Consider the following 13,756-nt stretch of genomic DNA (forward strand, 5'->3'; position numbering starts at 1 on the left):
AGTTGAGGAATGCTAACATTCCACAGGAACAGAAGGCAAGAAGAAGGGGAAGGGGGGGCTGCAGAGATACTAGGTGCACTCAATCATTTAAGCCCTATTTCCATGATGTGAGAAAATAGCCAATCTCTGCTATGTTCCTTATTTTTAGACATGCGTTTCCTATAGGGACGCGAGGTCGGAAGTTGAAAATATGTGTTTGTTTTGTTGTTGTTTTCTTTCTACCAACATAGCACAATAGACACTATTTGGACAAATGAATAATAAATGAGGCTTAACCACTTTTAATCTGGCATCCCTATTTTGACGATGTATGAATACACTTCAAAATCTTCTAAGATGGCCAAAAACGTTGCGCGTGCAGATCTGTTATTTATCTGCTATTTGTCATACAACAGAGCATAAAGTGGTTAAGCGAGGAGAAAGGAGAAGGAGGAATGTGTTTGGCATGTGGTCCATATGTGGTGCTGCATTCCACTGGATCCACAGTGAGATGACTACACTGCTGCACCCCACCCATACCCCCACCCACCCCACCCTGGGGACTGACACCCAGTGGGGGGAAATAACTCAAAGTTCTTACTCAAGTAAAAGTATAAATACTGCAATGTAGAAGTACTACAAGCTAACGTTCAGAATTCAAAATGTACTCGAGTGAAAAGTACAAAAGTATTGACATAAAAATGTACTTTAGGTAACAAAAGTAAAAGTACTCATTGCTCCGAATGTCAAATGTATAAGAATGTTCAGAAAATATAGCCAATCTGCAAGCTCACAATGCGTCGCGATGCAACGCATTGTGAGCTCGTAGATCGGCTATTTTACAAATGTCCAAGTACTTAATGTATGTTTTGTAATAAATAATCGAAATCTAGTAACTAGTAACTCAAATAACTGTAATGGAGTAAAAGTACGACATTTGCCTCTGAAATGTAAAAGTAAACGTACTGAAAATGTGACAAACTCAAGTAAAGTACTTGTACTCGGTTACTTTCCACCACTGCTGACAGCATGTGGCCCAGCCCCCCCCCGACGCCCCAAATAAACCACCCACGTGCAGAACGTTCTCCACTGAGGGTCAAGGGTCACGCTAGGGGTGGAACGGCCAATCCATTTTTGATATTCGTCTTTTTTCATTTTTTTTTCACGGGAGCTTCTAGATCTGATATTTCCGCAATTTTCCAAAAATCGATTAAAAAAATGTTCGGATGGATTTGTTGATACAGAGGAACATTCTACAGCCTAAAAATATATATGTATACTTCTATCTGGCATTAGCGAATAAACATTTACAGAACGATATGAATATGCATGGATATGAATTGTATAGTGCCTTGAGATTTTGACGTGTCCTTTGGGCACAAACTGTTTGAAAACCACTGAGCTAGACCTGCATACGATTATTCCTAAATTACACTGTGGGGTTGCAATATTTGGATACTTCACTCTTGTACATGTTTTTTTCCAGACACTCAACTCAAATGACTGCATCTCAGACCCATGACGCCGAAAGGGTGTGTGGGATAAAGAATCGTCCTTAGAAAATGTCTTGAGAAACCCTTTCGATGCGAAACGTGATCACACATCTTTCCCAGTCAGACACTGACTGCACCACACAACGACCATGCAAGAAGTGCACACATTATGAGACAATAATAATAATAATAATAATGACATAAGCACACACACTAATTACAACACAACTAACGTTTGTGCCAAATATCAAACAAAATGGAGGAACAACAACAGCAACACAATCACAGAGTCAAACAAATGCACACACCAAATTAATGGATGGACAAAAATAAGAAGCACACGGCAACCAAACAATGCCTACGACGGCGTCAATCGAAATCCATAAAGCGTGATTTATCCTTAGTTGTGCGTCGAGAAACGCGTGTGATCTTGCAGATCTGCTATTGTCATTGCGCAACTAAGCATTAATCAGCCTTAAGAGAACGGAAGGGTGGCCGGACAAACCACACACAGGCAGCACACGCACACGCACACGCGCACACGCACACGCACACAAACACACACACACACACACACACACACACACACCGCGATCGTTAACGCCTCAGCGTGCAATGTCTTCAACTGGTTAGCTGTATGGCTACCAAAACATCACACTTTGACAGATGTTAAGTGTGTAGGACACTGGTTCTCAAAGTGGGGTCCAGGGACCCCTAGGGCTCCTTGAGGGAGTTCCCAGGAGGTCCCCAGATAAATTATAGTTAGGAACCAAATGGACCCTTATGGGTCTGTAACTCAGAGAGTGTAAAAAATGGAAACGGGTCCATTTTGGTTACATTTGTACACTCTCAGAGTTAAATTAACTTTGATTTTACAATATACATTGGGGGTCCCAAAGATAGAAATGCCATTACATGGGGGACTGTAGCCTAATTCAGGTCAAACCTGTGGTCCTTGAAATGAAAATGTTTGAAAATCACTGCCAGAGCCGTAAAAGTCTTATGGGCGTCCTTGGCACATATATTTTCAAATGGGGCAGGCTATTGAGTATCATTTTGGGGGTCCTTGACATGAAAAGGCGTTAGTGTGTGGTGGCTCCTTTCACGGCGTCTCATAAGTTACATATTAGGACTTGGGCCAAGCAACATTCGTGAGATTTTATTTAGCTTTAATCCACACACACACACACACACACACACACACACACACACAGTGTCAGACCGCCCCACCCCCTGGCCCGACCCAGGACCTCCCAGCAGCACTATGGCTGGGGGGGGGGGGGGGCAGAAGGGGGAGGGACTCACCGTGGGCGTGGTCAAGGAGGCCTGGCCAATCAGGAAGGAATTAGAGACGGACATGCTGAGCCCGCTGAGCCCAGAGCCCGCCACCTCCTCCATGGCCGTCGCCACGGACGGCTGGAGGTGGCAGGAGAGAGAGGAGGAGGAGGAGGAGGAGGGGGAGGAGGAGTGGGAGGCCTGAGGGGAGGAGGAAGAGTGGGAGAGACAAAGAAGAGAACGAAGGACAAGAAGAGAAAAAGGGGATGTGAATAAATGGGTGTAAAAGAGAGTGGAGAGTGAAAACCAACGTGTTAAAAAAGGAAAACAGGGGAGGAAAGAAAGAGAAAACATGACAGTTGATTATAATAAATAAGCAGAGAGATTAATTATAGCATATTATATTTAATCAAAGTTGAGCAGAAGAGTATTGAAAATCTGGAGATGACCACAGTAGCGTGCGAGAGAGAGAGTAAGAGAGGAGAGAGAGAGAGAGAGGAATCAGTCTATTGGTAACAAAGGAGCAGAAAAGAGTGACTGAATGTGAATTAATTGCAACCGAGGGTCGCGTTTACGATGAAACCCTGCGTCTCGCGTCAGTCACACCACCGTATATGGTTGCCAATCCATCATGCCTTGTGAGTTGTGACATCACGTGACATCATGAAGACCCTTAGATCTCCATATGGTCACGCCTAATGACGTCACGCCTCGTGACACGCCACGCCACCCAATGTAAAATCAGCACCAAGGCCCGCCAAAACACATTTTAAAAATAGACTAAACCAACTGTAGATTTACTCGACTAAAGTCTTATTTAGTCGATGAAACATTCCAGGTGACTAAAATGTGACTAAAACTAAATAAAAACTATTCAAAGTTAAACACTGCTTCAGAGGAATGAGGCCATCTACAACTGGCTCTAAACGCGGACAGAATTATCCGTTCCATTTTTACCGTTAACTTAAGTCTGATTTATACTTGCCAAATGTAGCAGATCTATAAGCTCGCAACACTTTGAACCACGACACATTGTGAGCGTGTAGATCTGACGTTTTAGGCACGGTACACTGGCACGAGACAAAATATAAAATCAGGCTTTCATTTATCCACCACTGCGGACCAAACGTCTTTATTTTTCTGCAAAGCTGTGTAAAGTCCCCAAAGCATGCAAGCCTGGAACATGGGTTCACACGGGAGGCAAACCGGCTTATTCCACTGGGCCACTAGACATCAAGCACAAAACATGAGGCCAGATTAGGCTTCACAGCAGGAACCGCAACAAACACACACACACACACACACACACAGTCTCACACACACCAAGACCCGCCAAAATTTTATTCGACTAAATCAACTGTAGATTTAGTCGACTAACATCTTACATTCTTTAGTCGACTAAAACTAGACATAACACTAAAACATTCCCATTTCCCGGTGACTAAAATGTGATTAAAACTAAATTAAAACTAGAGACTGTGACTAAAACTAAAATCTAAATTTGCTGTCAATGCCTTTAAGCCTCATCTAAAAAATGTGCTATGGTTTTTATGAAGGAAAGAATATTAACAACTTTGTAGGCCTATTATTTTTAGTTTTCGTATTCATATAAACATCTGGTAGACCTGATTACAAGGATGTGGTCAAGAAAGCGACTGCCTGGGGGCAGTGTGCAGTAACGTCTGTGTCTCTCTGTGTGATCACTTTTCATCTGCAGCGGAAGAGCTGCAGTGCAATAGTCCCTCCATGACCTCTGCTGACACAGGCTCGGGTGAATCAACACTTTTCCCATCGTCTCTGATGCTATACCGCTATGCTTTTTCTCTGAGCGCCAGCGTTAGCATGTTAGGTCAGAGAGCAATGGAATGTTGCATTGATTTCATCAGGCAATCACAGATCACTAGACTGAAATAGCCCTCGAGTTACTTGTGTACACTTGTGTGTGTGTGGGACACCGTCTACCAGTTGGCAGTGGCAATGCACCAAAGTACCTATTCTTGATGTATTTGTCAGGATGGCATGTCAATGTCAAATATAGATCTTTAGTAACAAAAAAATAATCTGTTCAGGTATCAAAGTGCAAACAGACAATGTTTTCTTTGGCCCAGAAACAACAACAATTTAGCGTCTGCTAAAACCCTAAATCGCCCGGGTCATAAAAAGCAAGTTTACTGTACATTTAGTCAGCCTATAGCACGGCTCCATAATGGTCTCATGCTCACCGTTATTGGCCCCGTGATTGAATGAATCTGACCACCATCTGACCTCATCACCTCCCCTATAGCCGGATGGGCCTCATCAACGGATCTCTTTCCATCCATTGAGCGCCTGTCAGACGGCTGTCTCAATTAACCTAGCCACAGACTCTCTGATGAAGATACACGTACTGGATCAGATGCAGGGCTGATAACGGCTAGCCTTATCTCTCAGTGACAGCCAAGCAAGCACCCCCCACCCCACCCCCCCACACACACACACACACACACACACACACACACACACACACACACACACACACACACACACACACACACACACACACACACACACACACACACAGGTGTCTGCTGCTGTGCCACAGAAAAGGGTGAGAGATAGAGAGAGACTCTTGGAGAATAGGGGCTCAAGGAGGTGAGAGAGATAACAAGATAGGTGGAGGCTCAAGGGAGAATTGATGAGGATTACCGCTGGAATGCAGTTTAGCTCATGAACGCAATCGGCTCCTCTTTCACCACGTTAATTGAGCCAAATGGTGACCAAATGGTGACCAAATGGTGCACCGACCTCTCTTTATTTCTTTATAATGCTTAGTTAAAACACCAAAAGGGGTTCCCGTCCAGAATGAGCTAGAGAGTGGATGAGTAGCGACAGCCCCGCCCCCCTGCTATTCACTTCAATGGAAGTCGCTCAGTGGCGTTTTGAAGGACCCCGGAAGACTGAGGAAGTTCCTCCGGGTAGTACCCCCTTCAAGCGTTGATATGATTGGTTGGCGCTTAACCCATTCTGACCTGAGATCAGATTCTATAAACGTCTTCTACATCCTGACAGTTTTCTGATAAAGCTATGTTTCTATGTCAGTCGTTCTTCGATTTTTCAAAAATAGCAGACCTACAAGCTCGTATCGCGCCACTCGGTGGCGCGATATGAGCTTGTAGATCTGCTATTTTTAAATATCTAAAGCACGACATGATGCTAACACCAAAATGGGTTCCCGTTCAGAATGGGATAATGATAGTAGCCTGGAAACCAGACAAATCTGCCACAGGAATAGAACATTCCCTGGGAAAATTGGTCTGGCACTCCTCAAGTTTGAATTACATTTCACTCACTCCAGAGTTGTGGGTGACCAATAAGAGCAGCCCATTATTCATGAGTCGTGAGTCTTTTTTTGCTGTGACGTTGGAGTCTGTATTGTAACCCCGCCCCTTTTGGAAATCTTCTACACCGAAGTTATACTAGACTAATATCACTGCGTAGATACAGTATTACTCTGGCCATGCCGGGCTACTATGATAGTACCCCCTCGCGCTGTTCTTGGGTCCCGGCCCGCCTGCACTTCCAGTTTTGACCACTTACGGGTGGTGGCTTCAACGTTGCCCAGCCGTTCTGGGCAATGATTACAGTTTATCAACGCCAGCTCTGCACGTCAGAATTGATTTGATATTATACATCGAGTTGGCTAGTCTTACTTAATCACATCAACGTACTTCATAAAAGTCTTGGTTTGGACATCTGGATGCGTAGAGACAGAGACAATGTTATGTATGCATGTGTAGCTGTTTCTTACCAATTGCCTCTGTTTGGGGGGCAGAGCTGGAGGCAACACCGGCTCATGGACCGAGTCAGTACTGCTGAAGGAGTCGTTGAAGCCGTAGACCTCTTGAAAGCGCTTGTTCCGCTGCTCGTAAATGCTCTCGCTCTGTGGCGTCTGGTAGAACACGGAGGGCTGTGGTTCCGAGTAGTCCTCCACAAACGCCATGTACTTGAGGACTTGACAGGAGAGATTAGAGGTCATCGTTGTTATTCACGGCTGTGGCCATTTCACGTTCTCATTATTTTCATAAATGAATGACCTTCTTTGTATGAGAGTCACGAACGACAAGCTCTGTGCTATTTTTTACCATTGTAGAAACCTTTTTGAAAACTTTCACCTATAGTGACAGAATGGGGACACCAACCCAGGTCTGTGGGTCGTCTAAATATTTAACGGGAGGGACTTAATGAAAAGTTATTAAGAAGAACTAACTAAATGATTTAGGACGGGCGTAGTGTGTAGGGAGGCTGTCTGCTAACCAGAAGGCCTGGTTACCGATTAGCAGTGTTGATTTTTTTTTTTTTAAAGATATTTTTTGCGGCTTACGCCTTTATTGATTTTTTAAGGGATAGAAAGTAGGCTGACAGGAAACGGGAGAGAGATGGGGGGATGACATGCGGTAAAGGCCGTGTCGGGTCCGGGAGTCGAACCCGCGGCACACCGCGACTGGATCACCAGTCCGGTGCCCAGACCGTTACGCTACGGCCTGGGCCAGCAGTGTTGATTTTTGTTGTCATTTCACACTTGATTGCATGCTGAAAATAGCAGATCTACAAGCCCCAAGCTTGTTGTGAGCTTGTAGATCGGCTATTTTCAGTGTAAAGTGTAAAATCAGTCATTACGGGCGGGCCTTACATCAAGGCCCGCCAAAATACAGTTTAGTCAACTAAATCAACCGTAGATTTAGTTTACGAAAGTCTTGTGATATTTAGTGACTAAAATGTCACTAAAACTAAATGAAAACTATTCACGAGACTATGACTAAAACTAAAATCTAAATTTGCTGTCAAAATCAACACTGGCTGGTCGAAGTGTCCCTGAGCAAGAGCAAGGCAGTTAACCACCAACTGCTCCCCCCTCTGAGTGCTCAGTCTAACCATCTGAGCAACAGGCAGTTAACCACCAACTGCTCCCCCCTCTCTGAGTGCTCAGTCTAACCATCTGAGCAACAGGCAGTTAACCACCAACTGCTCCCCCCTCTCTGAGTGCTCAGTCTAACCATCTGAGCAACAGGCAGTTAACCTGCACCAACTGCTCCCCCCTCTCTGAGTGCTCAGTCTAACCATCTGAGCAACAGGCAGTTAACCACCAACTGCTCCCCCCTCTCTCTGAGTGCTCAGTCTAACCATCTGAGCAACAGGCAGTTAACCACCAACTGCTCCCCCCTCTCTCTGAGTGCTCAGTCTAACCATCTGAGCAACAGGCAGTTAACCTCCACCAACTGCTCCCCCCTCTCTGAGTGCTCAGTCTAACCATCTGAGCAACAGGCAGTTAACCACCAACTGCTCCCCCCTCTCCGAGTGCTCAGTCTAACCATCTGAGCAACAGGCAGTTAACCTGCACCAACTGCTCCCCCCTCTCCGAGTGCTCAGTCTAACCATCTGAGCAACAGGCAGTTAACCACCAACTGCTCCCCCCTCTCTGAGTGCTCAGTCTAACCATCTGAGCAACCATCATCCGGGTGGACCGTCAGCCCCGCGGGACTATATTACGGTAATCCAATCCAAAAAAATAAATACATAAAATAAGTGCATTGGATCCTTTGGAAGACATTTCCAGAAAAGTAAACGGTTTTTGGACATCATCGTCATTTTTCGACCGCGGTCGAGATCATGGACAGGACATACAAGGATTCCGCTCAACAGCTATACAGTGGTGTTTTCTTCTCCTGGTTACAGTAGTGAAGAGGAAATGATATAATAGGCGTGTCAGGAAATGACATAATGGGGTGTGTCAGGAAATGACCAAAATGTTGCCCTCCGTAGCCCTGTAGCTGGAGCTACATTGTGGTGTATATCCTGGAGTCCACTTCCTGTCCCTGTTCAAAAGATTACCATTCCTTTTGACATTTCCTACATCGGAATGAATTGGCTGTTGCAAGTGTTGCCGTCACCCTGCTGTCACTCCCTAACGTTTCTTCCCTTAATTAGTCTAGTCTTCCCTCTGCCCTTCCTGTCTCAGTATTCTTTTAACCCATTCTGACCGGGCACCCATTTTGGTGTTGGCATCATGTCGTGCTTTAGCTATTGAAAAATAGCAGATCTACAAGCTCATATCGCGCCACCGAGTGGCGCGATACGAGCTTGTAGGTCTGCTATTTTTGAAAAAAATCGAAGAACGACTGACATTTTTTTAATCTGATCTCAGGTCAGAATGGGTTCGTCAGACCAGCGTGTGTCCAGTGGAAACCTCGTATGAATCTGATCTCAGGTCAGAATGGGTTAAGGCCATGTTGAGACTGGCAGCCAAAATCTGATCGTTGGCCTATACATGATGGAGAAAAAAAAGATGGAAGGAAATAGATTTTTGCTAATCCGATTTGAACAACATTCATAGGTTGTTTAAAATGCAATTCAAATCTAATTTCCAAAGTTAAAGATGCGTCTCAGACCGGACACTTTTGGACACCTGGAGCCTGATGCATGGTGTCATTACCACAGCAACCAAATCCAATCTCATCACTTGCAATAAGCAATGTGTTTTAGTTTTTTTTTTTTGGCCTTTTCCTTGTTCCTCAATAACCAACTTACTGTGTTTGCTCTTTTTCTCTGGTAGTGGCGGGGGGCTACCGGGGAACTCCCCATTGTCACTGGCCATATACTGGGCCACAAACACGCCGCCGTTTGCCTGGGGCATGGGCGAGAGCGAGGTGAAAAGGGGGAAAGGCGGCGTGGGGTGCAGCAGCTCCTCCTCCGACAGGTTGTCGTACTGCGAGGGGTAGCGCTCGTACAGGATCCGCGAGCCGCCGCCCTCGGAGAACGGCGACATCTGGGTGCTGCGGCGCTTCTTCTGCGGCAGGGCCGGCGGGGGCGCGTGGACGCGGTGGGACGGGTGGTGTAACAGCGGGTTCATTTGGTTGGGCTGGGGGCTCCAGTACTCCGGGGGATGCTGGGGAGCGGGGCTGAAGCGGGGCTGCAGCGGGTGCTGCCCTGGGACCGGGGACGAGGACTCGCTGTGGGACTCCGGCAGCGGGCTCAGACACCCGCCGACGGGGGCCGGCGGTAAGTGGTCCCCGACCGACAGGTCCTGGTGGAGGAAGTCATAGTCCGGGTCGTAGTTCTCCGTGTTGTCTGCGCGTGGGGGGAGAAGGAGAGAGAGAGTACACGTGGATTATTAAAGCAAAATAAAATCTCGCGACTAAAAAAATGCTTGCTAGGGCAAAGTCCTAATATGTCATTTGTGAAACGAGCGTGAAAGGAGCCACCGCACACTAGCGCCGTGTGTCCCACGCTCTTAACGCAATATGTAAAATGATGATGTTTTGGTAGTCATACAGCTAACTAGCTGCAGAAATTGCAGATTGAGGCGTCAACGAAATATCTGAGATCATTAGGGTTTTCTGGAAGACTGGAATAACGAATAACCGAAAATAGGCCATCTACAAGCTTGCAACACGTCGCGTTGCGACGTGTTGCAAGCTTGTACATGGCCTATTTTTGTTGCAGGACCCACTTTTACAATAGAAGACATGCTGACTTCTATGGAATCCAAATGACTGAAATCACTTGTGGAGACTGAGAACTTTAATCCATGAGTACAGGTTGAAGTATTCATGAATAAGAAGCTGTAATACGTTTTGCTTTTAAGCGGCAGCACTGTTGTCACAGTACAGATGGTCAATAAAAGAAAAAAAACTATATATATAAATACAGTATCACATTTGTGACGATTGTTCACCGGCAATGGGTGCACGTGTATTATGTTGTGTTTCATACCGAGGGTCTCACAGCTGGTGTTGCGAGAGCACTGACCGCTGTCCTGCTCCAGCGACGACAGTTGTTCGTCCGACTTGCTGAGCTTCCCCATGCTGCTGCAGGGGGACAGGCGGGGGGAGTCGCCCCCGTACGACTGGCTGCCTCCGGAGAAACGCCTCTGGAGGAAGTCCTGCTCGTAGTCCTGTGGCTGCAAGCACAAACCGCACGCACGCACAAAATGGGAATCATTCTTTTTTTTCAACCCATTCTGACCTGAGATCAGATTCATACGAGGTTTCCGCCGGACACACACTGGTCTGACGAACCCATTCTGACCTGAGATCAGATTCTAAAAATCTCAGTCGCTCTTCGATTTTTCAAAAATAGCAGACCTACAAGCTCGTATCGCGCCACTCGGTGGCGCGCTATGAGCTTGTAGATCTGCTATTTTTCAATAGCTAAAGCATAACATGATGCCAACACCAAAATGGGTGCCCGGTCAGAATGGGTTAAGCCATCGTTTGGCGGTTTGTTAGATTAGCTCTGGACACGCACGCACGCACGCATGCAGACCGAGACACACTTATAGAAGGCCAGCCTCCTGCAGAGCCACGGCATATAAACATAAAAGCTTTAATCCACCCCTGCGTTGACTGACTGATTTAGTTTTTCCCCTCTGCGATAGCATGCAGTGACAGCATGACATGTCCAATATATTAGGTGGTGGTGGACCCTCACCTGTCTGTGAACGCTGCAGGGCAAGCTAGACCCCCGGCTCATCGGGGCGACCACAGCGACCCGGGTGGGCGATGGAGCCGACTGGCGCTTCTTAGGGGGCAGTGCTGGTGGAGGACTGGGTGACAAATAAACAGAAACAGCTTCAATAACGGGAATGGCAGAAGTCGAGTTTTCAAAAAAGAATGCGAACAGGAAGGAAAAAGCACACAGGAAAAAAACACTTTGTCCAACATGTATGCACACACACACACACACACACACACAAATGCATGTCTTATGAATACATGAACACAACATATCCAGGATATGTTCCTCCTTCCTGGAGGTATAGGCGACAGTGAGATGTCAGTGAGGATGTCTCTTGTTAGCGTCTCAGCTTTAATATATATATAAAGCTCTGCCTGCTTGTCAGACTTCCAGTGGATTAACACAGAGTTAAAATGGGACTCGGAGAGCATGGTCGCAGGGCCCAGTTGAAACACTGGATGAGGCTGAATTCACACCAGCAGCGGAAGTGATTTCTACTGCTCCGTTATGTCCTGGATGGGGGAGGACAGGTGGATCAAGCCAGCACAGCTGCTGCTCGGCAGGCAGTGTTGATTTTGTTGACGAAAAATTTACCTTTTTTCACTGACCGAGACTACTCAGACTAGTAGACAAGAGATCAAGTAGACCTAAAAGACAGGTACATTGTATGCTTGGTTGGATGCTGATCTACAAGCTCACAACGCATCGCGCTGTGACGCGCTGTGAGCTTGTAGATCAGCTCACAACTCTGCCTCACCACACAGCCGCAGCTGCAAAAGTTGAACTTATCTCAACTTTTCCACTTTTCTGCTAGCTCCACCTCCTGCCACGCTGGGGGAAAGCAACGGGCGCTCCTCGTCATATATACTTTGAATTGAATCTCGACGCTTTCTCACAGCATGGAAGCAGCCGATAGAGCTGTTGGTGTGAATTCAGTGTAAGGTCAGTCACACATTCTCATGCACTGGACTGTTCTTTTGATTGGATGAGAAACGCTTTGGTAAACAACGGGATGGAGCAAACGCTTGGACAAATCAAACATGCAAGTCAAAGCCCTTTCATCCAATCCAGCAGGTTTATTATGGGAGGACTGGGGTGGGGGATGTTATAATGCCGAGTTATGTTATGAACCTACGAGCTGACATACTTCTCCTTCTGTGTGAATCTCCTTTGGCCAGCATCAGCACTCAACTGTGCTCTGTTCCCCCCGAAATCCAAAGAGAAACCACAGATCAAACAAAACGGAGAGGGAGACAGAGCAGAACGAGTAAGAAAGGAAGAGACAGGCCACTAAACCAAACGCCTAAGAGTGAGTGTCAGGAGTTGAGGATTTTTGACTAGAGTCTAGAGGACATGAACTTGTGTATGAAAAGAAAGAAGAAGAAAAAATAACCCCTCTTGCAGACATATCTACATCCTGAAACACAAACGGTATTATAATAATAATAAACAACAAGAAGATAAACATATTTTCAGGCACATCTCAGAAGCTCCCAACTTTCTGTTAAAAAAATAAATACAAACGTCCACATGGGAATGACATGGCTCCAATGTGGATCTCAGCCTTCATGAGGCCAGCCAGTGACAGCAGTCGTCTTACCATGTCGGTCATTTACCACACATGACTCCAAATTTGGGCAAGGTTTCAGAGCCCTTTTGACTTTGACTACAAGTTATTTCAAAAAGTATAAAACATACGCGGAAAAAAATTAAGTGTTCATAAATTATGTTTGTCTGTGATCCGTTCAGAGGTTTGCAAAACCAGCTCTGGAACCAACACCATAAAAACCGAGACAATGAATGAATGTACGAATTAACGAATGAATGAAAGTGTGTCGTGAATAATATCAGAAGCCTGACATTCTTCTTATCTCAGTCCCTTCCATCTAACAAGTTAAATGAAAGGAGACAATAAGGAAGCAGACTGCAGTGGAGGAGGTGGTGAGGTGATGAAGAGAAGAAGGCTCATCTCAGAATCTCCGATGTGTGCAACATCACCGAGTGTGGAATGTGCACGAGCGACATGTAGTGCGTCCGTGTTCCTCACCTGAGCTCCGCCATTTTAGCTTCAGGAAGTGGCGGCTTGGGCGGGGCGACGTCCTCATCAGTTGCGTCGGAGGCAGCCTCTCCGGCGGGCGTGGCAGCAGGCGGAAGGGCCACCTTATTGGACGCCTCCGGCTCTTGGTCCGCCAGGGGTGGCGGCTCAGGTGTGCTACTACTGCAGACAAAATTGAAAGGCGTTGGACGTCTGCAGAGTCATCTGTATATTCGTCGACAATACTGTGACGAAAGATGTTCTAAACATCTAAAGATGTGACTAAAACTAAGACAAAATAAGGTCATAACGCGTCGGGTCGTGAGCTTGTAGATCTGCTATTTCCTGGCAAGTGTTAAATCAATCCGTCATATTTTCAGTCGGCGAGACCATCGCATGGCAAAATAGAATTTAGGCTCAGTGTCTGAGGTGGTGTCAAAACGACCTACGGAGTGTGTGTTCAAATACGATTAGCAAAGAT

At 46.2% G+C, this 13,756-nt stretch overlaps 1 protein-coding gene across 6 annotated transcripts in view; it reads right to left on the minus strand.

Annotated features, from left to right (window-relative positions):
- The window catches only part of rapgef1b (Rap guanine nucleotide exchange factor (GEF) 1b), a 68,016-nt gene that overhangs the window by 20,682 nt on the left and 33,578 nt on the right, over positions 1-13,756 (minus strand). For 2 of the 6 annotated variants that reach the window (XM_083793739.1, XM_083793737.1), the window contains exons 6-11: positions 13,288-13,458; positions 12,388-12,438; positions 11,214-11,328; positions 10,497-10,683; positions 9,312-9,851; positions 6,535-6,737 (exon numbers count right to left, since the gene is read on the minus strand). In XM_083793739.1, the coding sequence (XP_083649865.1) occupies positions 6,535-6,737; positions 9,312-9,851; positions 10,497-10,683; positions 11,214-11,328; positions 12,388-12,438; positions 13,288-13,458 (1,267 nt within the window). Of the gene's footprint in view, positions 1-2,777; positions 2,949-6,534; positions 6,738-9,311; positions 9,852-10,496; positions 10,684-11,213; positions 11,329-12,387; positions 12,439-13,287; positions 13,459-13,756 lie in introns of all 6 variants that reach the window. The other 4 variants (XM_083793735.1, XM_083793734.1, XM_083793736.1 and 1 more) reach the window with 4 other exon arrangements.

This window comes from Protomyctophum parallelum (genome assembly GCF_964188405.1).
Source record: "Protomyctophum parallelum genome assembly, chromosome: 21".
In the NCBI taxonomy this organism is placed as follows: domain Eukaryota; kingdom Metazoa; phylum Chordata; class Actinopteri; order Myctophiformes; family Myctophidae; genus Protomyctophum; species Protomyctophum parallelum.